This window comes from Micropterus dolomieu, linkage group LG23 (genome assembly GCF_021292245.1).
Source record: "Micropterus dolomieu isolate WLL.071019.BEF.003 ecotype Adirondacks linkage group LG23, ASM2129224v1, whole genome shotgun sequence".
Taxonomy (NCBI): Eukaryota; Metazoa; Chordata; class Actinopteri; order Centrarchiformes; family Centrarchidae; genus Micropterus; species Micropterus dolomieu.
Window position 1 is genome coordinate 18,738,018 of NC_060172.1, and position 25,749 is coordinate 18,763,766.

The 25,749-nt window shown below is 39.2% G+C and overlaps 3 protein-coding genes across 5 annotated transcripts; 2 read left to right on the forward strand and 1 right to left on the reverse strand.

Annotated features, from left to right (window-relative positions):
• Window positions 1–567: 567 nt before the first annotated feature.
• mettl27 (methyltransferase like 27) lies at window positions 568–4,100 on the reverse strand. 3 transcript variants are annotated; one of them, XM_046039692.1, is made up of 7 exons: window positions 3,731–4,100; window positions 3,245–3,320; window positions 2,606–2,736; window positions 2,177–2,305; window positions 1,785–1,920; window positions 1,307–1,399; window positions 568–1,168 (listed from the first exon to the last, which is right to left on the reverse strand). In XM_046039692.1, exons 3-7 carry the CDS (start codon window positions 2,723–2,725, stop codon window positions 966–968), a joined length of 681 nt encoding a protein of 226 aa, XP_045895648.1. In that variant the 5' UTR covers window positions 2,726–2,736; window positions 3,245–3,320; window positions 3,731–4,100; the 3' UTR covers window positions 568–965. The 3 variants fall into 3 exon arrangements, with proteins under 3 accessions (XP_045895648.1, XP_045895647.1, XP_045895649.1); XM_046039691.1 differs by lacking the exon at window positions 3,731–4,100 and having other exon boundaries at window positions 3,245–3,659; XM_046039693.1 differs by lacking the exons at window positions 3,245–3,320; window positions 3,731–4,100 and adding an exon at window positions 3,361–3,379.
• On the forward strand, window positions 3,726–13,189 carry nf2b (NF2, moesin-ezrin-radixin like (MERLIN) tumor suppressor b). The gene is made up of 17 exons (XM_046039690.1): window positions 3,726–4,075; window positions 4,360–4,475; window positions 5,194–5,319; window positions 5,870–5,992; window positions 6,172–6,255; window positions 6,407–6,475; window positions 6,635–6,717; window positions 6,873–6,948; window positions 7,076–7,213; window positions 7,546–7,620; window positions 7,705–7,818; window positions 7,960–8,082; window positions 8,274–8,491; window positions 9,179–9,281; window positions 10,534–10,673; window positions 10,758–10,926; window positions 11,461–13,189. Exons 2-17 carry the CDS (start codon window positions 4,386–4,388, stop codon window positions 11,506–11,508), a joined length of 1,779 nt encoding a protein of 592 aa, XP_045895646.1. The 5' UTR covers window positions 3,726–4,075; window positions 4,360–4,385; the 3' UTR covers window positions 11,509–13,189.
• Window positions 13,190–18,867: 5,678 nt separating this feature from the next.
• LOC123962631 (complement C1q-like protein 2) lies at window positions 18,868–21,684 on the forward strand. Its single transcript, XM_046038808.1, has 5 exons — window positions 18,868–19,498; window positions 20,077–20,160; window positions 20,841–20,924; window positions 21,025–21,153; window positions 21,241–21,684. Exons 2-5 carry the CDS (start codon window positions 20,142–20,144, stop codon window positions 21,519–21,521), a joined length of 513 nt encoding a protein of 170 aa, XP_045894764.1. The 5' UTR covers window positions 18,868–19,498; window positions 20,077–20,141; the 3' UTR covers window positions 21,522–21,684.
• Window positions 21,685–25,749: the final 4,065 nt, after the last annotated feature.

A 25,749-nucleotide genomic window follows, 5' to 3' on the forward strand; every position in this document is an offset into this window, starting at 1 on the left:
CAGGGTCAGGGTTTCGACCACACCAGGTCTAAGGTTTAAGGTCTTTAAAGACATTCATTTGAACACTGACAGTAGCCAAATTTCAGTCTTGGTATTATTGTATCTCAGTGCTGCTTTTGACATGTTCGACTTGAAAACTGTGTGGGACTTTCTGGCACAGTACTAATATGGTTTAAAGAATACTTTGTGTCTATAGGTAATTACACATCTGTGCTAAGAAAATTCACTTGTGGAGTTCCCCAAGGCTCCATTCTGGGACCTCTTCTCTTTAACATCTACATGCTTCCACTGGCTCAGATCATAAAAAACAACAAAATATGTTACCACAATTATGCAGGTCACACAAAAATTTACATAACTATATCACCAGGGGACTATGATCCCATATAGCGCTACGTGACTGTTTTGAACAAATTAACAATTGGATGTGCCAGAATTTTTGTTCAGTTCAGTACTAAATCTTTAAACTGAGTAAAAAAGTTTACGGATTCTTACTCATACACATGAACTAGCCAATTATTTTGGTTATTGCAGATATTAATGCACTAAATACACAGAGTAAACAGACATAGTTACACCTTCATTTATTACACATTTCTCTTGTTTATGCAATCACTTTCTATTAGGAAGACTTTACTACATATCCACACAATACTGTACATCTGTATCTGTTTATGAAGAGGACAAAAAGCATTTTTCCAATACCAATTTCACTGCAACATTCCTATGCATGTAACATGGACATTGTTAAACATTCAAAATTCAAACATTTAGTCATGAATATTTCAAGTGTTACATTTGCATCCGCAAGTGCAGGTTCACATTTTCAACTTTGGGTGTTTAAGAGACTGAAAGTGTCAAAACCTCATTTTTGAAGTGCAATGTAAGTCATATTTTGCATCTTCTCGCATAATGCTGCTTTGAATTGCTGGTGTGATGTCACATCTACATTGTAATGCACTGTGCTACATTTTCTTATACAGGTACACTGCACCAGATATGTAGCCGTCCTCAAGCTCTGACACCGCTCTCTCCCAGTCATCCACCTCTGCTACTTCTACACATGTCCAGAGCCCCTCTTCCTCCATCTGCTTCAACTCACGCTCCAGGGCGGCTTTGTAGTCCACATTGTCACGGTTACTTCTGGTTGTCATGCAAACGTAGCCACCTAGTGTAAAACAGGCAACAGTGCAGTGCTGTTGTGTGATGAAAACTAAAAACTCACCTACAGTGAGCAGATACTGCAAGACAACCAAAGATCAAAACTGCAGTTGAGACAACATCAAACCAAAAAACACATTCTCACCTGGTTTGGTGGACTTGCAGAACTCTCTGACTGCACCAACCGGGACCTGACCAACACTCAGTGCTCCAACGATCACAACTACATCAAAGTAACCTGCAGGAGAAAGTGAAGAGGGGAAAGGTGGAGAAGATAAGAGAGTTCAAAATGAGATTATCACAGTTCTAAAAGTAGTCACTACAACTACTGCTACTACTGATTATAACACTGAAGATTAATAATATTTAGGCATACTGGCCGTAATATCTAGAGATTAGTTTACAAAGTCGATCACAGGGGAACATACAGCATTGACAATAAAACAACCAATTGGTAATAAATAAGAAAAATAGCGCGTAAACAGATAGCAAAATAATCATAACAAAGACAAATGATAACAATCAATCTGAAAACAAATACCGAATAAACCCCACTGCCTGAGGTTAACCTACTAAATCCCAGTTATCGATGACCCATGTGAAATTATGAACCATTATATTACCCCACTGGACAGGTAGTGGCTCCTCTCCCAGCATGCACTGCTTCAGATCCTTGTACAGCCCGCTCTCTCTGGCCGACTCCAACATTGCCTCGCTTCCATCAATACCCACAAAATGACAAAATCCATGTCTCTTCATCTGTACAACAGAGACAAATTTGGTTGTTAATCAGTCATTCTGGTCAAATCAATTGAAGTGGAAACTAAAAGCTGATAGTGAGGGGGTCTGTGCTGTTCTAAAAGGATCATTAAATCATCATAACATTTACCCAAAATACTTCTAAACTCTGACCAGACATCAACACATAAGTCATATTTCATAGAAAATAGAAAATTTGTAGTTTTGTCAAAAAGGAATCAATATACACATTTTCTTCTCTATCTTTTGAGTTTACCTGTTTGGCCACCAGTCCTGTACCACAGGCCACATCCAACACGACAGCTGCATCACGGTCGCCGCTGAAATGGGAGGAGATGCTGTTTGCTGCCAGGCTTGGTGCACGGTAGTCCAGGACAGCCACATCCTATTTAAAGGAGTTTTAAGAAAGACCAGTGGCCTTTACTGTATACTGTAGAATTGCTGTGAGCACTGTAAAACTACATTTGGCTAGCCATTTTGTATTTTATAAAACACACAGATACAGAGCCATATAATATATATTGTTGGACTGCATTATTTTTCTTAGTACGGTTTTCCCCATGTTTTTATTTAATTTCTGCACAATAATATCTAAGTACCTTTCCCATAATTTAACTGGACAAAAATATAAAAACATACTGAAAATCTAAGCTGATATCACCCTATTGTTCTTCATTTATCTCACCTGATCATAGTTCTTTGCCCAGGAGTTGTAGAAGTTGACCTTTTCTGCTGATGTGGTGCTCTTATGAGCTGATAAGATAACTGCTTTCACATTTTCAAATGTATTAGTGACAGCTGACATTATACACAAACCTGTTCAAAGAAAAAAAACAAGAGACAATATAGTTGAGATGATAACAGATATCATAACATTCATTATAGCTCCTTATGTTTAAACTGTGAATGAAAATAACAGTTCAGTATGCTTATATCTTAAGTGGTGACCTTAAGGGTGCTTATTCACACCTGCCTATGACACCATTCATCTTCTAACAAGCTGATCACCTTAATTTTGGTTTTGATTTGGCCTTACAGTGATATGTTTTGTGATGTCAATGCAAACTTAAAATTTGAAATGAAGAGATAGTTTGCAAAGGCTAATTTCAACTGTTTAATTAATTATATGAATCTATGGAAAATATGGGAACGATTTGAAACATAGTGCAGCTACTGCAGTGGGCGCTACTGTTAAGTTCAGTTCAGTTGCGCTGTTTGTACTGTTTGGGAGCCTAGACTTTTCTGACTTTATATAAAATAACGTAACACAGCCTTTTACACAAGAGGTGAACATGCATAGTAAATTAATAACAGAGTTACCCACAGTCGACTCGCTGGTTGTTTTTCTTGTAGTTTCTTGTTCACAAGTTCACATTCGGATTTAAAGCTGTTTCTCTTAGCTGTTTCAAAAAATATAATGGAACAACATTAAAGACTCACAGCACAAAGCTAAATGGACCAGGAAGCGGTAACAGCGGGTTCACGGTCCGCAATTCCCTCAGCGAAGACTGTCAGGGAAATGAAAGTCCACGGACATTTCTACTTTTTTACCAAAAAAAACCCATATTTTGCCTTCTCAGCTGCCTGAATGTTCAGATGCTTTTAATGTTATTTTTATAGTCAGTAACCACACAGATAATACTGCCCCACAGGTTTGACTCGGAGCCCCTGCTATTATTAACAGCCACTATATTCTCTGCCCTAAAGCACCGGTAAACACAATATTTCAGACAACCCCTGAAGGCGGCATCCGTGCAAATTCTTGCACATGCGCAGTAGCGCTATCCCAAGCTGCTATTCGTGTTCCCACCTGTAGAGTGTCTAGGAGTCAAAACAAAAATCTTCTGGAAAGTCCTCCTGATGTTTAACAGCAAGCTAACCCTGCTAAACCACGTAGCTTCCGATAACGATAGCAAAGTTTTTCCCAAGTGATATTTCAAACACATTTAATAGTTACAAAGTCATCGCGTTGGATACCGTTCACTATGGACCTCTCTCTAAAGTTCCACTCTTTCTACAACTTGTTTTGGTCCGTTTTCGTGGCATAGCTGAAAACCTAACGCTGTCTAGTGGTATCAGTTAGCTTAGCATTGGTCTCAAGCCCATCCTCTTCTGAGCCTTTTTGAACGGCAGAAGTTTGTAACTGTGCTCCCTGGTAATGGGCCTCATCTACATTTCAGCTGCATGTTTTGTATTTAACAAAAAAGTAACCGTTTTTTTCTTCTTCTGTAAAACCGTTTAAAAACATTACATTTTGATCGCCCTCTAGCTAATTTTCAGACCAAAAAACATTTAACTGGCAGAACAGTTGCTTAAAGTAAAGTTTAAAATCCTGAATTACATTATATGTTCCATTTTAGATACTAGGTGCATCTATCTTATCACATGTCATGTTTTGCAGTTCTACTCTTGGAATACTTATTCTAATCTTTTCCTCAGGTTTCTTTGACAGCAACACCCTCAAAATGTCAATCCTAGGATTAAAGAAGAAACAGCCAAAGACTTTCAAAGTCAAAGTTATCACCATGGATGCTGAAATGGAGTTCAGCTGTGAGGTATGGATTTATTTAGTCAACTTTTTAACCTTAAAGGATGCTTTATCTATCTCTGTACGGATGAGTATCATTTCCATGTACATATATTCATTGTATGCATTTGCATCTATAACCATTCATTAGCTCACATGAAATTAGCCATCTCAGAACGGCCATAAACATCCTTGCATATAAAATAATTTGTTTTGCACAAGCCATAGTCTGCAAACTTTAGAGATTCCTTATATATAAGCTTTGAAGTTCTTGCACTACACATAAAGAAGGAGAAAAGATTTGAGCATGTTTCTCCATATATTTAAACATTCACTGTTGCCAGGTAAGATTTATACCAACTGAATTATGTCTTACAACTGCTGAGATCCTGATGCATCTCATCTTGTCATTAATTTAGGCTGTAGATTACAGTCTGAACTTTTGTTAAATATATGGCTTTTGCGGTGTGATATAGTGCCTCTGCCTTTCCCCTGAATGTTAATTGTATGTTTTATGTCATAATAAAAAAAGTGTATTAATTTTCTATGATGTTAAATAAACGGTGTCAGTAAATCCATCAAGATTTCCACATAAAGTTTAAAGTGATATTCTACTCTTTACAAAGAATGTGTCAGTTAATATGCTTCTGAGTTATTTAATTATTGAAAAAGGATTACAGAGGCTGCAAACCAACACATTTGCTTTTAGCATCTTAAGTCTCTTTATCACTTGCTGTTTTTCTCAGGTGAAGTGGAAAGGTAAAGACCTGTTTGACCTGGTGTGTCGCACTGTTGGTTTGAGGGAGACCTGGTTCTTTGGACTGAGGTACACAGTAAAAGACACCTATGCCTGGCTAAAACAAGAGAAAAGGGTGAGTGAAGGAGTGAACACATGGGGGTGAAACTGGCTAAGTGAGGACTTGAACAGTATGTCAGATACTATGTGGTTTAAATGTTTTGCATAATGCAATGATTTGAAAGTTTCGGCTAGAATTATAGGTCTTCAACTAATGCTCAGGTGGTTAGTTGTTTTATTTTAAATCTCTAAATGTCAGAACATAGCCAAAGCATGAGTGTCCATGGAGACATCTTCAAATTGCTGGTTTTATCTGACAAATAGTACAAAACCCAGAGATATTCAGTTTATGATGATATTAAATAGTAAATCCTCACATTTGAGAATCTGGAAGGAGCTAATGTCTCTTTCATCTTTGCTTGATAAATTACTTCAGTAATTCATTGATTATTTAAATTGTTGATAAATTATCAGTTAACAAATTAAGCAATGAATTACTTTAGTGTGTTGCTAGTGACTAATTACACAGACATTGATCATGACACGACATTCAGGCTTTTGTGTGAGTGCGGTCTAATAAACACATTCTTGTATGCTTTTCTTCTACTGTTTATTTGCTCACCAAGGTCTTAGACCAGGAGGTCCCCAAGGACTCTCCCATAACATTTCATTTCCTGGCTAAATTCTTCCCAGAAAAAGTAGAAGAAGAGCTGGTCCAAGAAATAACTCAGCACCTCTTCTTCTTACAGGTAATCTAACTAATTGCATTTCCTTTCCTTTTTTTTTTTATACAACCACTTATGGAGATTTTGATGGCGGCTTTATTCTTACATGTAGGTCGAATTTATCTCCATGTTTTAGAAAACTGAATGAAAAATGTTTACTTGGTTCAATGCATGTTCACACACGTCTTCACACTCTTGTGTAGGTGAAAAAACAAATATTAGATGAAGAGATATTCTGTTCCCCCGAAGCATCTGTTCTGCTGGCATCATATGCTGTCCAAGCCAAGGTAAGAAAGCTATGCAAGGTTAAATGTCCCTTAGTGTCATTTGCTGTGCCTGCAGTATGGTTGTCCTGCCTGTATCTAAAAAAATAGTGTTGATTAAAGTTCACCTGAAATTCTTTCTTTTGTGATCAATTTACACTTTTCCCCCTCACAGTATGGGGACTATGACCCAAACTTTCACAAGCCAGGCTTCTTGGCACAAGATGAGCTTTTGCCAAAAAGAGTAAGTACACACTACAGCTCATGTGACTATCCACGAAAGCATGTTAAAATAGTTTATTCACTTATAGCAGTTGTCTGTTTGGTGTATTTTCTACCCTAGTAAGCCAGTGCTTTTGTGTGTATATAATGTTTTTCCTGGGGTCCCGTGTCTGAATCCCAGGTTTTGATGCAATACCAAATGACAGCGGACATGTGGGAGGAGAAGATCACAGCTTGGTATGCAGAGCACAGAGGCATCGCCAGGTAGGACTGACCCAAGAGGGCTTCTGAAATCCAGCATGTAAAGAGAATTTAACACCATGGCAAGCGCTATTGTCCTTGATTCTGCAGTTGAAGTGTGACAAATGTATCACGGTTTGAAATGCCTTCTCTTCTTTATTGTTACGCTGACCATACAGGGACGAAGCTGAAATGGAATACCTGAAAATCGCCCAGGACCTTGAGATGTACGGTGTCAGCTACTTTGCCATTACTGTGAGTGTAAATCACTGTGCATTGCAGTTCTGTCAGGTACATTTTGCATGGTATTTAAAAAAAAATGCTACCTTAAACATTAATGTCATGTTGATTTACTGTTCTGTTTTACACATCACATTGACAGCAAAATAAGAGGGACACAGAGCTGTTACTCGGAGTGGATGCTCAGGGTCTTCACATCTACAGCCCCAACAGCAAACTCAACCCTAACAAGTCCTTTCCTTGGAGCGGCATCCGCAACATCTCTTACAGTGAAAAGGAGGTAAATAGGTTTTTTGCCAAATTCATGTTACTTTGGAACTGGACAAATGGGTGCAACATCTTGTGCCATGTTTTAACTGGATGGAAATGATTTTGTTAAGACTGAATGCTGATCATTTTCTTGCCCTCATCACTTTCCTGCTGCCTGAGTTGAGACACTTCTATTATTTATGCCAGCACATACAGCTGTTTGTGAAACCTGCAACCTTTCAGTATGGGATTTTCACTCTAGGCTGCACTGTTGTAAAGGCATCAAAGCTGTGCTGTCTGTCAAAACATTGCTGAAAATGTAGTGTCAACCGTGCAGAAGAACTGAACTTTTCCTTCTTGCAGTTCACAATCAAACCCCTGGACAAGAAGAAAGATGTTTTCAAGTTCTACTCATCTCAACTGCGCGTCAACAAGCTGGTTGGTTTACCTTCTAGTCCTCATAAATGTAATATAACAAAGTTAAATGAAATAAGATATTGCTTGTATCTCCTGCGTCTCTAGATCCTGCAGTTATGCATTGGTAACCATGATCTATTCATGAGGAGGAGGAAGGTGGACTCCATTGAAGTGCAGCAGATGAAGGCTCAAGCTAAAGAGGAGAAGGCTCGCAAGAAGGTCAGTGCTCTCTCCGCTCCACCGGAGTAGTGAGAGTTGCAGATTAGACGTGATGTTTAAGTTGCATACATATGGAAACTACAGTCATAATTATTTCATCACGGTTGACTGGCTTAACTTTAAATGGGTTTCTCCATCTAGATGGAGCGTCAAATCCTGGCCCGGGAAAAACAAATGAGGGAGGAAGCAGAACGAGCAAAAGAAGAGATGGAACGAAGACTTTTCCAGCTGCAGGACGAGGCACGACTGGCCAACGAGGCACTGGTGAGAGCTTCGTCCTGGACGTGAGACTTCTGGGAGAGCTCAAGTTTGGGCATCATTCCGGTTTTCTAATGCATTAATGTTGTAGAGCCGGAGTCCTCCATCATGACAAGCCCTAAAGTCTTCCACAATTTATCTTTAACTAGTTTGTATAAATGTTTGTCTACTGAAATGTTACAATCCATTTTCTCTAGCTGCGATCTGAGGAGACAGCGGACCTGCTGGCAGAGAAGGCCCAGATTGCTGAGGAGGAGGCCAAACTGTTGGCCCACAAGGCTGCAGAAGCTGAGCAGGACAGGCAGAGGTTAGAGGTCACTGCCATGAAGACCAAGGAGGAGAAAAGGCTGATGGAGCAGAAGATGAGGGAGGCAGAGCAGCTGGCTGTCAAACTGGTGGAGCAGTCCGAGAGGAGGTCTGGAATAGTGTCGCGTTTGTTTTACTGAATTATTACTTCACCTACAGCTTTATGTATGCATTACATTTGATGCATTACAAATGATTGAGATTAAAGCAGAACCTAGTATCTAAAGTGGCACATTTAATGTAATTCATGATGTTAAACTTTACTTTAAGCGTCTGGTCTGCTAGTTAAATGTTTTTTGGTCTAGGAATTAGGTATCAGGCGTCCAACCTGGCACATAAACCTACCCACAATGCAACTCGCCCGCCAACAGATTGGTCGAAGATTCAGTTATGCTAGTAGCAGCTAATATAGCCTTGAGGAGCAGTCTGACTCTGTGTCATGTGACATCAGACTTCACGCATCTCCCTGTAGAGCCACAAAAGGCTTTATACAACATTTGTAAACAGACTTTAATGTCTAAATGTGAGAGGGAAGACGACGTGTTCCTCCTCTGCATTATAGCTCTACAAATAGTACTGGGACACTCTGTTTCAGCTCAAATTCATTATTTTAGATTTAAATAAAAAGCTAGCTGTTCAGTAAAAAAGACCAATAGTTACCATTAAGTTATATCTGCCCTTTTATCCATAATAAGTTAGAAACACATACAGTATTCTGCTTATAACACTCCCAAGTATTTACTGTATAACAGTATTACTTCCATCAGCCTGGATCTAACTAAACCTCTGGTTCCAGGTTGAAGGAGGCAGATCACCTGAAACAGGACCTGACGGAGGCAAAGGACGCTGAGCGGAGAGCCAAGCAGAAGCTGCTGGAGATCACCAAAACAACATACCCTGTATGGTGATGATAACACTGCTGTGTGTGTGTGTGTGTGTGTGTGTGTGTGTGTGTATGTGTGTGCGCGCGCGCGCGCGCGCGAGCGCTCATGATTTATATTTGATACTTCTGAAGAATGATTCACCAATCTGTGATGGTCGGTGCATATTAGGAGTTATTTTTAGGACAGATTATTGTTGCCTCATTTATTTCTACTTCAGTTAGTGATTTCTTATGTTTCCTAGAATGTCTTTCACTGCCACAGAAGAGGTGTGAATCTCTTCCCCTGTGGGTTGTATGAGACTGGGCAGTGTTTCCCATTAATTAACGATACTATGGCGGCCTGCCACAGTCTAATTTGTTCCACCATAGTTTCAAAATGATCCACAAATATTTTTACAAATCTCATAATAACATCACAGACCTCCAACGTTGTGTTTTTGTAGGAAATGCTCAACGCTGCTGTTAGCTCGCTTGCTCACACACTTTTGCATCCGACTCGAGACAACCACTTTTCCTTTGAGGTAGCTATGGTAACGTTAACGGTCTGTTTCTGTCACTCGTTTGTGAGAAGGCGATTAAGCTAGCCGCGCCTAAATTTGGAGTGCACGCGTATTCAAGCCTTTATGGTAAATACTCTGAAATGAACCAGAGCGAGCTGACAGGCAGGCTAGTGACTTTATCCTGTCAGTTTCTCTCTTTACAAAGACAAGTGTTGCAGTATGAGAGTCCTACCTGAAGAGAGGCTGTGAAGTCTTCATGTTACGCGATATGAGAACCACATGAGCCCGGACCCTCAAGTGGGTCCGAGGCCCACCCGCCATAGTCTGTGTGGGAAACACCGCTGGGATAAAACCAGCTTTATATATTGATACTTGGTGGATATTCATGTTTCGATTTTAATTTCACAGCAAACAAGTAGTAGCACATTAATACTTTTTTTTTTTTTTCTCTAAAAAGGTAGTACAGATGAACCTTTTTTAGCAACCAAGTTACATAATAAATGAGCGATTGTAACTAAGCATCGCTGTGTTTTATTTTGGAGGGGAATTAGTTGGATACGAATAGTTTGCTTTGGTTTTGTATTGTTGCTCAAAGTAAAAGTTGTCAAAGTAGTAAAGTTACTATAAAAAAATGTGACTTGCTGATAATGTGCATTAAATTAACCTTCATATTGCTTTCAGTTTTTGAAGTTCTGTGTCATAAGACATTAATGTAGTTGTGTTACATCCTTTAACTACTTACTTGACAAACGTGTGCCTGTCTGTCAGCTCATAGCAGCCTACTCTACTCCCCCTGCTCCCCCTGCTCCTCCTGAAGCAGCCGACTTTGCCTATGAATCGTCATCTACGCGCCTCGACTTCAAGGACTCCGACATGAAAAGGTTGTCTATGGAGATCGAGAGAGAGAGGTGAGTTTAAATTCCCTTCAACAATACTTCAGAGAGACGGTTTGGCTCTGCTTGTTTATGATATCCTGTCATGCATTAATGCAGGCTGGAGTACATGGAGAAGAGTAAACACCTACAGGACCAGCTGAAGGAGCTGAAGACAGAGATCGAATCTCTGAAGCTGGAGGAGCAGCAGCAACAGGCTGGCCTGTACAACCTCTGCAGTGAAGCAAGGGGATACGTCCAGGAGCCTGTCTACATACCTCACAGCAACGTACGTATGATCATGTTACGTGATCATCTTGTTATCATTATTATTATTATTATTATTACTACTACTGATATAATTAGTTTTATTGATGATTGGTTACCGGTCAGAATGTCTAATGGAGTGAATAAACCACATGTATACTATTAAGTGTTTCCCCTCTCCCTAATGTTTCATAATAATGAGCTCACTTGTAGACCACAGCCAGCTGACTGCATGGCAACACTGGACTTCCTATTCACATTGCCAAAAGCATAATGGGAAAGACAGTGCCAAAAATATTCCTCCCAAATGGAAACTGGAAAACCCCATGATACTAGAGTTTCTTTTCATTTTATTCTATCAGTACATTTTTTTGACAGGACTATGTTGAAAATCCTAATCGTTCTCGGATACCTGAAGCTAAAACATTCTGCTCTATACTTTAATATACAGATATTTGCTTGGTGTTGAAAACATTCTACACATAACATTTCTTTACACTGATTTTGGCCACCTTTGCATTGCTCTTACCCTGCTCATACTTGTCATGTTTCGCAGCGAAACTCTGCGTACATGTCTCAGATGGCCTTCTTTGAAGAAGTGTGATCAGGTCCTGCAAGATGAGGAAGGAGGGCTCCAGCTGTTGTGACTCCGTGCTTTCTCAAAATGTTTGGTTAATTTTTTACCTGGCTGAAATTAACAGACAGATACGAACATACACCATGACTGTGTGCTTTGGAAAGACTTCAAAACTGTCCTCAACAACAAACCAGCCACTAATTTGGCTGTCATGCATGGTTGTACCACCTGTAACACCACAGCACCTTCCACATGTCTTTTTTATGTAATGAACACATTAACATGTGCCGTGTATCTAACTAGGATATGGTGCAGAAGATGACTGTACGAATAAGTTTTGATGTTTTTGTTTGTGGTTTTAAGGGATACTTAGCTGTAAGATGATCTGAAATAGAAGCATGCCTTAAAGACAAGTTATACGTGAATGCCTTCACTGCGTTTTGGGACAGGGATTAAATTCGTTACAAACCGGAGTTCGGCAATGCATAAATTATCTTTTTAGTTAGATTGTGTAAATATGGAAGCTTTTGGTCATTTTCTTTCAAATCAAGCTTGGCTTTAGTTCAAAGAAACCAACTTTTGTGATCATACATTTACCAAGCTATTGTTAAATGTAGCTCCGAATGCTAAAAAATACACTAAAGATAACTCTTAATCAATGATACCTAATGTGAAAATTAACATTGTGATCTTGCTCATAAAAGTAATTTGTCAAAGTAGTAATTGCAGCTCACAGAAGTCTAAACTTGACGAGCAGACGTGTGCAGGGACAGTGTCCAGATGTGTGGCTCCATAAAAATGTAAAATGCTGTGTTTGATCTTTAGTTTGGGCTTTCATTTGTATTTGATTGCTCTTTCTGTTACTTGGTTCATAAGCTGCCTCTACTGATAACAGCACACAGATGCGTTTTATTGTTTCTAGTGCCTCATCATGGTAATTAATCGAAATGTAGTGTACAGTTACAGGCTTAAGCTCTGCCATTTCAAGTTTCTATAATTTGTACTCTAGACTGTTGATGTGCCTTGAACTTTATTTTTTACTGTTAGGATTTGAGTTACTACGGTTTTATCACTGTACTCATGTGTCTTAGGGTTACTTTAAGTTTGGGGGTGATGACATAGCCTGACTGATTCACAGAACAGCATATTGATGGCCTGTTTTTGAACTCCGCTCATGTACTTCTCAGGGTTAGTGTTGGAGACAATCACAGGTAGAATCTCATTGTTTTCCCCCACTGAGATACACAGACTGGTATCCATTAATGTTTACCTTTTTGAACAGGCTATTTTTATTGAACCTGCCTAAGTCCAGTAGTAATTCACATGGTAAACATTGTTTGCCGTCAGTGGTTGCGCTGCATTTCATGAATATAGAGGTTGGTAACATGAGTGAACTTTTATTGTACTACACTCCTCATTACATCCTCATAAAGGGAGAGGCTGGATGCAGAATGTACAGCCAGAGATTCTGCATGTTTGGACTGGCCTATTAGACTGGCTTCATTATGGACTGAACAGTGACATATGATTGGTTCATTATTGCCCTCACGATTGGTTTCTGAATGAGGACTAATCTTGGTCTTGTGTAAATGGTATTGTGTCAAATGTCCAAGTGGAAATGTTTTTTGTTCATCAACACATTGCTTAAGTGCTTCAGTTTGCATCTTTAACCTTATTTATTTGTGCTATAAATCCTTCAATAACATCACCACACGCATTTTCTTGAGTTCTACCATTGTTTAATGTCTGTTATTCTATAATGGGATTTTCCTGCCAAATCCAAGTCCCATGTTAGAAAATAATTGTATATCAGGGGATTAGGTTTACTTTGAAGTGACAAAAATTCACAAGCACAAAAGTTTTGTCAATTGTGTGTAACTTAAAGTTATTTTGGGTATTCATTACAAGTGATCATAAAAAAAAAAAAAAAAAAGCATTTCTGTTTTGCCTGATGTTTGTGCATTAGGAGTTGTCTCATAGATAATTATAGAATCATTCTTACTTCCTAATGTGTCAGTAAAATGTGTCAAGTCATCTAACTTCAGTCCCCTTTAGTGGTTATTTTAATCCTGGAACATTCTTAGAAACTCATCTTAATTTAAATCAAGTGAAATACAAATAAAATACAATTTGATTTCTGGTTGGTTGATAAACTAAATCCTGTCCAGAAATATTAGTCATTTGAAATTGTACATTTCATACGAGTCAGACTCTTAACCACTGAGGAATGGCCATTTACATTGATCGTGTTGCTGTAGTGCACTCTACAGGTGAATACATTATTTCAGTATTACTCTGATGTGTTTTGAAATTACCTATCATTTAGGACTGAAAACATACAGTTAGTGGAGGTAACACTTCAGTTCATCAGTCACACGGGTCTTTGCAAATCAAGGAGCCTATATTACACAAGGTCTCTGTACAGGTGCATCTCAGAAAATTAGAATATTGTGAAAAGTTCATTTTCTGTTATATAAAGGCAGGATAGGCAAGTTGTTTCTAAAACACTTTGTCATATTTGTTGAAACTGTCTTTATACACCAATACATATTAAAAAGTTAGGTGGTCTGAAAAAGAGTATAAAAATCGGTTGTCTGTAGTCCTCTCAGGTCTGCAGTAAACACAGCCACTCGTTTCATTCGGACTGAATGCAATGATTGGCTGGCTGACTGTCACTCTCCTTCGCTGCCATGGCTACCAGCATTGCTGCTGCAGGAGCTGCCCACATGTGCGCATCCGGTCAGCTCTGAGACCCGACGAGCAAAGCAGTAAGATCGGAGGTGATGTCTGCGTGGCTTTTCAACGACGGTGACAACTGAGGTACCCCAAGTGGCTGAAGTTACACCGTGGTCGCTTCATTTATGCTGGACAGGTAATCTGGCTTTTTTCACTTTGATGGTAATTTGTTACTTTAATCGGTAGCCAATGTAGCTACCTACTTAGCATACAGCGAGCCAGAGTAGAGATGATGAATTATATGTAACTGTAACTGAGTTGGAAAACAGCAGCGCAGCTGAGAGCAGTGTTTGCCGACACTAACGTTAGGTAAGCTAGTGTAGGTGTACACTGCGCCGGTGTTCTGTCGATTTATGCTACTTAGCGGTTCTGCGCATGCGTATGTCCCACAAACGTGGTCTGTTTCCACGCCCATAAATCTGTGCAACCTTGCTGTTGGGCATGCCGTCGAGACAGTGGCTGATAGTCAGCAATATCAAAAAATAAAATCATTATTACGGTAGTCTATCAGAATATGCTACCTCTGATATCTTAAATGAAGATGTCATAATATAGTATTTCAACATGCTCCCCATCTCCTTACAGTGCACACGGAGTGAGTAGTGTTGCAATATAAAAGTATTTTGTAGTTGGCGCATTATTTGATGGGGAATATAAGTCTCAGAATATGCTACCCCTGAAATTATGTTATAATATAATCAAAAAACAGAAGACGTCGTAATACTTAGAGAGTTATACCTGTATGGGATTGGAAAAGGGAACACATAAGGTAGCATTTTTTGATAGGGCAGAGCGACTCGACAGACTGCTACCGATTTGCGCCACGGTAGCATTTTTCGACAAGGCAGCATATCTCGTCAGAACACCTGTTTAGTTATTCACCACCTAGGGTCATTGTTATACTATGTTTACACATAACGTTATTTTTACCTTGTATCTAATCTATTTGTGCGATCTTGTGTCTGCAAGCGTTGATTGACTGTATGTTACTCTGTTATATCTTTGAACAAGACATTTTTACAAATGTGGTGATGTAGCTGTGTGCTGAAAGACATTTCAACGTTAGTGTACCTAAACAATGCTGGCTAAAGGTCCCTAAGTATCTTGCGTTTCTGTTGTATAAGCTACTTATTATATAGTTTGACACTGTTCATAGCTAAACCTACTGGGTGAAAACCTTTTACTGTAATTGGTTCTGTTATGCCATTATTTATTTTACTAGAAGTAAAAAATACTGTATGTTTTATTTCTACTGTGCCCTCAGGTCACCTGCAGATTTGGAGCCGCTGTACTTCTCACCAGTATACTCTGATCGGACCATGCTGGCTGGCCTGGATTACAACCTCCGTGTGCACAGTCCAGCCAGGAGAAAAGCTGATGACACAGTTCAGTATGTTGCATTTTTATTACTCCTAAGCATTTTACTCAATGTAAGTGATGAGTCAATAAGACTGTACAGTATGAGGAATACAGATGGATGGTGCTGATTTATTGTTGTGATTGTATTTTATGTGCTAATGCTTATTACTGTATAAGAAAACAGTGTCCGGTATTGCAAACATTTCACTTAGCTGATACTCCTTTCTGTATTATCAGGTACAGCAAGGTGTACAACAAAAAAGTCCAGGAAGTGGAGCTTGTAGTCATTGAAGGTGGAGAAGAACTAGTTACATCGCAGACCTCCACAGTGCCATCCTCGTCCTCTGACGGTTGTTTACTACTGAGGAGATGCCTAGAAGCAGAACCAGGAGACCCGATGATCCCCGTCAACATGGAGTTCAGTCAGGTGTCTCTGCCCCAACTGTGTTGCTAGATACAGCAAAACGTACAACAAAAAGTAATATGTTTGGTTTTGAAATGTGATATTCATGGCAGAGAGGTGATTGTGAAATATATAATCATCTCCACAGCAGCGGTACGATGCTACGAGTAAAGTCTGAACTATCTTCATGATCAGTCAAGACACCTCTGGACACACCTTGTCTCTTCCTGTATATACATATTTTTAATGATGTTTAAAAAGTATCTATTTGTGATATAGGTTGTAGTTTTGTATAGTATATAATAACAATAAACAAGTGTTATACCACATTTGGATGTCATTATTGGAGACATCCCTCCTCTGCTTCGCCTCAACCCTGGTCCTGTCCCGGGCTGCATCCGAAAAGTCAAAAAAAATCTCCTTTCCTAACCACCTTTCCTTGACCTCGATGGATAACGTCATTAGGTCAAGGAAAGATATGAAGGAGAATCCGTAAGGACTTCGGAAAAGAGGACACCAGGTTTAAGAGAATCCGACTGCTCTTTTCTAGGTGACGTAATTATGCGACCGCGGATTTTACTGACGTGACCTGCCGTGATGAAACTACAATGTTCTGAAGACGGACTACAAAAAGCGCATCTTTGACAGTGCGCCCCATGTTGTTGTAATGCAGGCCATCTAAAGGTGGACAACACGGTGGAAAACATTACTTAATAACCTAGATAGCAAAAACGCAGATACGGTAGCCTAAATAATCACTAAATAATGGACAGGGTTGCCACATTGAGAATGCTTGCTCACACTCACCCTCCTGCCCACCCATAGGTGTATTTATCAACATGAATCCCAACTGCATGTAAATACAGTGTTTCCCACAGAATGACAGCGTAACTGTGCCGAGAGAGAGGGAGCGGCGGGGCGAGAGGAGATGCTGAGAGAACATATGCGCTATGCAGCGCTCTTATCAAATACAATTTCACCCATTATAAATAGTAACAAAATCAATCGAAAATCAGCGTTGATAATGTGGCAGGCCGCCACAAATAAATCGGTGTGTGGGAAACGCCTACAGAAGAGGTTATCCAGCTTGATCTTTGTTTTTATTAAGGCGAGTGTGTCAGCATCTGTGACTGAAGTAAAATTAATTTGCTCAAGGCTGCAGTACATAACGTGAGGTTACACGCTGCAACATTATCCTCACTTTGATCACGTTACAAGACTAGTAACAGCTCGCATGGGTCTCCGTTATTGTTGACAGTTTAGGATATATGCATATTAGCAAGTTATTGCATAACAGAGAAAAGGCTTAATAGCCAAAGGTAACTTACATGGTGATAAACCTCCTTTATCCGTCATGGTTGGTGATTGATTTATTTTTATTGTAGAAAACACTTAATGGCTTATTTCAACAACCCGAAACATAAAACGGTGTTGAAACAGTATTAGATTACAAAAAAGCCAAAAGAAAACAAACCAAAAGAAAGAAGGTAATTGTGAGTCTTATTAAAGTATCATAATGTGCGTCTGTATTGCAAGGATCTTGCTAAATGTGGTTGATGGATTTTATCGCTTGAGTTTGAGAACGTGCGCTGCTTTAAATGTTGCCGCCGCAAGGAATTGTGGGACGGCATTCTCTCCTTTCCTTTCGTAAAGGATGGTCCGGTGTACCCTATGCTAAAGGAGATATGAAAGGAAGCATTGAGGCACCTTTCCTCAGCTTTTAGAGAATTCGAACAGCTCTTATCATGGCTGCCACTGAAATACTTCCGGTTCACTTCACTCAGTTAGGGCCTGTGTCCACCAAAGCGTTTTTTGCCAGCTGAAAACGCCTGGCTGGGAGGTCCAGGGTGCATTTTGGAGGCGCAGTGTTTTTTTTCGAGACGCTGTGGTTGCTATGATACATAATTTCCGTAGAGGCAATGTGTTGCAAGTAGGGTAGCCTACTTAATTTTAGTGAACGTAAAAATGTCACCACAAAGTATGTAGGCCTGCTTGCTCTGGTCCTTGATCTTGTCCTTGCTCTGCATGAAGAGAGGGCTGAAACATGACTGTCAAAGACTGTCAGTACGTGGGTTCATGGCGTCAGAAAAAAATGCTTAGGGCCCGTGTCCACCAAAGCGTTTTTGGCTCTGGGCTGCAGTCCTCATAAGAGACAATAATGCTGTCACCCTGGAAGCTCCAACATGCAAAACCACGTACATGTTATGAGTCTAACACGAAATTCACGTTCTTGTAGTGTAACCTTATATACAGTCTATGAGTAACTCGTGGTAACGGGAAAATGTGTATCAGCCTGTTTTTAGCTTTGTCTAATGTTACCGCAGCTGTTAGCACAGCTACCTGTTGCTAACAGTTAGCTAGCCAGCTCGTTACTGAATCAAAGTCAGTCCTTTTAAACCTATCCAATAATAACACGCTGGCTTGATAGTGAGTACTAACAGCTGGGTTAGTTGTTTAGTCTCATAATGATAAAGTTAGATGTTTTCTTACCCCGATGGGAGCCGCTTCACTGTGCTCGTACTCCAGCGTTGGCATAGCGCGTTCACGTGCTTTGGGGGGCGTGGCATTGGAAGGAGCCCAGAAGGGAGGGGGTGGGAGTTTCTCTGTTGGATACTTTCAAAATCCAGCAGTTTCTTGCTAGTTTCTCAAACTTACCTACCCTGCCTTTAAGTCAAAATGTGGCTCAGAAACATCAGAGAAAAAAGCTTTGATTTCCATGAGCTGTAAGCTGTAATCATCAAGATTAAAACAAAAAAGGTCTGAAATATTTCACTTTATATGTAATGAATCTAGAATATGTGAAAGTATCACTTTTTAATTAAATTACAGCAAAAAATTTACTTTTTCATGATATTCTAATTTTCTGAGATGCACCTGTATATTTAGTGGAGAAAATGTAGCCAATTCTAACTGCCTTATGTTTGTCTGTGTGTGTGTATTAATAAACACAGTGCACAAACAGCTGTGAAGCTATCATACTATCAAGTGTTTCACCAGCCTGTAGCAACTTGTATTTTCTCAGCAGCACAGAGATCATATTGAATCACCTGAGTCCTTGAATCAAACTATCAAACAAAAACACTTGTTGTTGTTCCCATTCATTCAGCCAGCTGAAGTTTGGAGACTATATAAGACAGAACAACTCTACCACTGTACCTTTTGAAGACGTGTAGCTGTACAGTGAGGGTTGTTCTTGGTTTGCTGCTGTTGCTACTCGGTCTGTGTGGGTCAGGAGCTCATGGGGAGGGTGGAGGCCTCAGTGAGGTGGGTGAGATTAGCCAGTTTCAGAAGACAGCTCCAAGAGATGCAGATGAGGAATCGACCGAGCAGACCACAGAGCAAACCACCACTGACTTCTGTGCGGAGCTGAGGGCACTGAGAGACATGGTGGTGGAGCTTAAAGTGGAGCTGAGGAACATGGAGGCCAGAGTGAAGGACAGCGAGAGCCAGGTGAAAGACCTGAAAGCTGAGCTGATCGCACCAAAGTGTATGTGGATCTGCTGCAGAGAGAGAATTCTGGTACAGACTGGTTACTTTTCCTGTTAAGTATTGATAATGTTGTCCTTTAAGAGTTTGACTGAAGTGTGTCAGGGAACTGATGCACTTGTTGTGAACTCCAGAATAAATCTTTAAAAATCTATGTGGTGTGGATAGGATCAATTAGCTACATTTAATTTAAACAAAACAAAACAACAAAGCACATTGTGTTATTTAATTTAACCATTCATAGATTTAAAAAAAATCAAACTTCTGTTGTTCAGTCCAAGCCATCTTTGGGAACTAGACAGACTGCCACTGAGAGCAAAACAAGTGACCTTGAAAAAGAGAATGAAGGTATTTCACTGACAAACATGATGGTTTAATATGTTTAACGGTTTGTTATTTTCCATTCTTTTTCATTTTCTCTTTTCATTTTTCCCTGCGTAAAGGTTGCATATCCATATTGTTGAATGTAATTTTAGTTTCAGTGTCTTAAAAAATAGCTTAAAAAATGTTGAAAATATTTAGGTATTTAATCATAAACCAAAGTGTTGGAAAACATTTAAATCCAATGATGGCGATATATGATCAAAAATCGAACTTCTTCTGTTTTTCAGTTCAAGCCACAGAACTGACATCTTTGGGAACCAGACTGACCTCCACCGAGAGCAAAACAAGTGACATGGAAAAAAAGAATGCAGGTATTTTACTGACAAATATAATAATTTAATGGTTTGTTATTTTCTATGCTGTTATTTAACAGTTGCATATGTTCATTGTTGAACTTAATTTTGATAATTTTTTCTTTAAATGCTAAAAAGGTGTTGAAAACATTTGGTCATAAACAAAACTGTTGGACACAATTTGACCTGATGATGGTGCTACATAAAATTCACCAAGTTCACCAAAATGATTACAATTCATCCTAATGAGGACATGAATGTGCGTATCAAAAGTTCACTCAAAACCGTAAATGGCAACCTAATGGTGGCGCCAGAAGAAAAGTCAGGGGATCACCAAAGTCAGTACGATTCATCCTGTGGTGACCATGAATGCCTGTACAAAATTTCAAAACAATCCATTCAGTAGTTTTTAGATATATCAGTCTGGACCAAAGTGGTGGACTGACTGACAGATTTTAGAGACCACAGACAAACATTTACAATCATTTAGGCATGAGGACTCGCTGGACAGTGAGAGATGAAAATGCTTTAACCTAGTCAGGAACATTTGCAGTAGTTTCTCTTACATTTTTGAGTATTGGTTCAACTTAGATAATGAGGTTCAAGATACTATGTAAAATGTGTTGTTGTGCATGTTACAGTTTTCTATTTTGAAGGCTGCTCTACTCTGTAATTCACTGTCATCGCATTAACTCCAGACTTGCAGACCAGAATGAGTAGCAGTGAATATGAACTTCTAGTTAGCAAGTCAAGGATTGACCAGCTGGAGAAAGAAAATACAGGTGAGGATTTTATGCTCTTATCAACAACACACACACACACACACACACACAATTAATTAGCCCATGTTAAGTGACTTAAATTTACTTTTTGTGTAAACATAAAAACCAAAGGTGGCCTTTTACACAGCACTGACTGATGCAGGATATGTTGGACCATACAACACAGTAACAACACTGAGATACAGCAAGGTCTTCACCAACATTGGCAATGCTTATAATCCAGCTACAGGTAATATACTGCAGGTCACATGAGCGTGTGTGGTCATGTAAATGTACATTAATAATTTGTTACTGTTTCTCATTTTCTACTCTGTAGGTTTCTTCACAGCACCAGTCAAAGGGGTCTACTCATTCCAGTTCACTATGTGTGGTTATAAAGCAGGTTATATGGGTGTTTCTGTGTACAAGAACAATCAACATCTTATGCATAATGTGGAGCGGAAAGATGAACCAGGTCATGAGTACCTCACTAACTCTGTTGTCTTGGAGCTGAGAGCAGGAGATGAAATCTGGCTGGTTCTCCCACATGGCCATTCTCTCTTTGACAGTGGAGAAAACCACAACACCTTCAGTGGCTCCCTTCTCTTCCCACTGTAAGGATGTTGTTTAGGCTGCTGTGTGAGTGATATGTAACAATCCCTGTTGTTATTGGATACTCTGGGATTCTTTAGAAAATGTTTATATATCTCAGCACTGCTGCCTCAAAAATCAAATGTCTGTATATTTACTGCATGTATCAAATAATGAGATTTGTAATCAAGTTTGAGTTTCTATATGGTCATTGTATAAAACAACGAAACAGCGAAGCATCTTACTGATCCAATTGTAAATTGTGAAAGTCAACACTTATACACACAAAAATAAGATGGTTAATAAGTCAAATATACAAATAAAAATAGTGGCACTTATCTAAACACACAGTTAACAATATTAATTCTATTGCGAATTATTTAGTTAAAGAAGTGTATATAGTAAAGATTTCCAGTGCAAGTTTATCCAGGTGCAAAGTAGGGCATTATAGTGAAAACTTAACACAAAGTTCCAAGTTGTTGTCTGAGTTTGTGTTGGGGGTGTGGGATTAGGAAAGGGCGTTACTGGAGGGGTGCGAGCTGTGGAGTATGTTTAACAGCCTGCTTCCCCGAAACTGCTTGGGGGGGAAAACTGTTTATTATTCTGGTAGTCCTTGCTCAGATAGACCTGTACCATCTTCCTGAGGGCAAGCGGTTAAACAAGTGATGGGATGGATATGAGTGATCTCTGATGATGCTGTGAGATCGGCGTAGGCAGCGGGAGGGGATGGTGGTGATGTCTGGGATCTGGGCCCCCATGATTTATTTATTTCAATTTATTTCAATAAGCTTGTTGTTCTGTCTTCGTGCAGCTGGTGAAGCACACTGACACGCTGTATGTCAGCACACTTTCAATGGCACAGTGATAAAATTTACCAGTAGCTCCTGCGCCAGGATATCTCTTCACTTTCCTCAGGTACAAGAGGCCCTGTTAGGCTTGTGTGTGATTATGTTGTCCTGACTTGCGAAAGTCCACAATCAACACTTCATGTTTATGAAGTTTTGTTCATGTTACGTTTAGTCACTTTTGGCAACTTTCTTCCTCACTCTCTGACGTAGTCTGTGTTTTACTGGAAGTTATAGCAACTAGAGGGAGCAATGGGGATATGACTCCTTTGACAGGCAACAAAATGAAACACAACATTAACTTGAAAAAAATCATGAATTTCTCTTTGATGGAAACATTTTGGGTAATATAAAAACATAATTAAAAAAAATATATAACATCAGTCTAGTAATTTTTCAACATTTTAATGTGGAAATGTTATATATCATAATTTTCAATAACATCACCATACATATTTTCTTGAGTTCTATCACTGTGGGGAACTTTATTGCAATTAAATTTTTGTGTTGTTTTTCTGGGATTTTCCTGTAAAATCCAAATCCTGTGTTAGAAAAATAATTTTACATCTGAAACAATGTTGCAGTTAAAGAGATTCGGTTTACTTTGAAGTAATTCACAAGCACAAAATAGTTATTTTGTGTATGCAACCAGTCAAAAGTTTGGACACGCTTAGAAAATGTCCTTGTTTTCGAATGAAAATCAAGTTTTTTGTTCATTAAAATAACACCACCTTGATCAGAAATACAGTGTAGGCATTGTTAATTTTGTAAATAACAATTGTTGCAGCAAACTGTTGATTTGTAATGGAATATCTACAGAGGCGTACAGAGGCCTGTTATGCGCAACCATCAGTTCTATGTTCCAATGGCAGGTTGTGTTTGCTAATCTAAGTTTATTATTTTAAAAGGCTAATTAACCACAAGAAAACTATTTTGCAATCATGGTAGCACAGCTAAAACTGTTACGCTGATGAAAGAAACAACAAAACTGGCCTTCTTCAGACAAGTTGAGTATCTGGAGCATCAGCAATTATGGTTTTCATTACAGGCTCAAAATGGCCAGAAACAAAGAACTTTCTTCTGAAACACATCAGTCTGTTCTTGTTTTGAGAAATAAAGACTATTCCATGTAAGAAATTGCCAAGAAACTGAAGATCTCATACAATGCAGTGTACTACTCCCTTTACAGAACAGCGCAGACTCGATCCAAAAATCATAAGAAATGTATCCGTTTACTTAAATAGAACAAAATATTGGTACAGGAAGATTACAGAAACAAGAGAAACAAGAGAAAAACAAGGAGAGAGAGAGGGAAAGAGGTCAAAACATTGTGTGGCTCAACTCTCTGCTTGCCTGACTGTCCTCTAAGGTAACTTCCCAAACTTTCTCGTGAGAGTATCCACAAGCAATTAAAGGTGAATGTAGTTCTGGAAAGACAATCAAAGTCCTCTATTCTCCGAATATTAACAGTGTAATACAAATTTGATTTTTATGCGCTCTAAATTATCCACACACATTTTAAGTTCAAGAAATCAAACAATAAACTTATTGCATTGCTGTAAATATTCCTTCCAATTGCTTTTACATCAATGAAGCATGTACATTTTACATAGGAACTTAAATTATTGCATGTTACTTCAGATATTTCTGTTTATCAATAAACTGCATTCAGCTTTCTACAGTTACAGTACAACAGTGATCATAAAAAAGTGTTTCTGTTTTGCCTGATGTTTGTGCAGACATTAGAAGTTGTCTCATAGATAATAATAAAATAATTCTTGCTTCCTAATGTGTTATTAGAACATAGAACATTCTTAGAAAATCGTAATCTGCATTTGAACTAATTAAAATACAAATATTTATAGACATTCGGATGTATCAATGTTTGATGGTGACTAAGATTTTTTCTGAATAACTAAATCCTGTAATTTGGATAAAGATGAATTGTTCAATATTTCATACGAGTCAGACTCTTAACCACTGAGAAATGACCGTTTACATTGATCACGTTGCTGTAATGCAGTCTCCAGGAATCAACCAAGCAGACCAAACATGTTGGTTTATTGTTTTTTTTTTTTTTTTCTATGCTATTATTTCACAGTTGCGTATTTTCATTGTAAAACTAAATGTATACCTACAACATGTAGGTATTGGTCATAAACACCTTTTCGACCTGATGATGATGCTATATGAAATGTTACCAGATCACCAAAGTGATTACAATTCATCCTGAGGGGGACATGAATATGTATAATATATGTGCAAATGTCAACCTAATGGTGGCGCCAGAGGAAAAGTCAGGGGATCACGCAAGTCAGTAAGATTCATTCTTTGGAGACCATGAATGCCTGGACAAAATTTCATGACAATCCATTCAATAGTTTTTGAGATATATCGGTCTGGACCAAAGTGGAGGACTGACTGACAGATATTTGACAACACAGGCTTATTTTGTCATTTAGACATGAGGAGTCGTTGGGCAGTGAGAGTAAAATATGGTTTACTCATCATGAACCTTTACATTAGTTTCTTGTACATTTTTTGAGTTTTGGGTCAATAGTTACTATGTGCGTCTAAATACTGTGTAAAAAGTGTTTTGGAGGCTGCTCTGCTCTCTAATTCACTGTCATCGCATTAACTCCAGACTTGCAGACCAGACTGAGTAGCACTGAGTGAACTTCTTGTTAGCAAGGAGAAAGAAAATACAGGTGTGGATTATCCAACGAAGGTTAAAATCAAGGGCAACTGGACTTGGTTGAAGATACTGGAAGACGTTTTGTCCCTCATCCAAAGGACTTCTTCAGTTCTGACTGACTGGCAGGGAAACTCAGCTATTTAACCTCAGTGGGGTCGTTATCCCGGGTCATCAATACCGCTGGTTCGTTAGTGTTCCTTGTTGCTGTGACGACAGTCGTTACAGTCGTTAAGACTACCTGTGGCCAAGACTGAACGACCATCGTTAGTATCTTCACCTGAGGTCAATAGGTTACGTTTGTTGAGTTTCCTGGGAAGTGATGAAAGGACAGCATTGTAAGTGGGGGATAAGTGGTGGCGTAGACCCCCTCCCCTGTTCAATGACGGCTTCTCAACCCGGGTGTAGATGGCTTCCTTGACACCTCTTTCAAACCATCCATCTTCTCTGTCTAAAATGTGCACCTGGTGGTCCTCAAACGAGTGTCCTCTGTCCTTCATATGTAAGTAGACTGCAGAGTCTTGACCTGAGGAGTTGGCCCTTCTGTGTTGAGCCATGCGTTTGTGTAGTGGTTGTTTAGTCTCCCCAATATACAGGTCTGTGCATTCCTCACTGCATTGGACCGCATACACTAGATTGCTTTTCTTGTGTTTGGGTGTGCGGTCTTTGGGGTGTACCAGCATCTGTCTTAGTGTGTTCTTGGGTTTAAAAAACACAG

Excerpts from the sequence above, each read along its gene's own strand:
- LOC123962631 (XM_046038808.1), top strand. Across the intron at positions 20,925-21,024 it reads GCTGGAGAAAGAAAATACAG|AAAAACCAAAGGTGGCCTTT; the intron begins GTGAGGATTTTA and ends TTGTGTAAACAT. Across the intron at positions 21,154-21,240 it reads TGCTTATAATCCAGCTACAG|GTTTCTTCACAGCACCAGTC; the intron begins GTAATATACTGC and ends TCTACTCTGTAG.
- mettl27 (XM_046039692.1), bottom strand. The coding sequence starts at position 2,725 with ATGTCAGCTGTCACTAATACATTTGAAAATGTGAAAGCAGTTATCTTA. Across the intron at positions 1,921-2,176 it reads CAGGACTGGTGGCCAAACAG|ATGAAGAGACATGGATTTTG; the intron begins GTAAACTCAAAA and ends TCTGTTGTACAG. Across the intron at positions 1,400-1,784 it reads GCCACTACCTGTCCAGTGGG|GTTACTTTGATGTAGTTGTG; the intron begins GTAATATAATGG and ends TTTCTCCTGCAG.
- nf2b (XM_046039690.1), top strand. The coding sequence starts at position 4,386 with ATGTCAATCCTAGGATTAAAGAAGAAACAGCCAAAGACTTTCAAAGTC. Across the intron at positions 6,256-6,406 it reads CATATGCTGTCCAAGCCAAG|TATGGGGACTATGACCCAAA; the intron begins GTAAGAAAGCTA and ends TCCCCCTCACAG. Across the intron at positions 8,492-9,178 it reads GTGGAGCAGTCCGAGAGGAG|GTTGAAGGAGGCAGATCACC; the intron begins GTCTGGAATAGT and ends CTCTGGTTCCAG.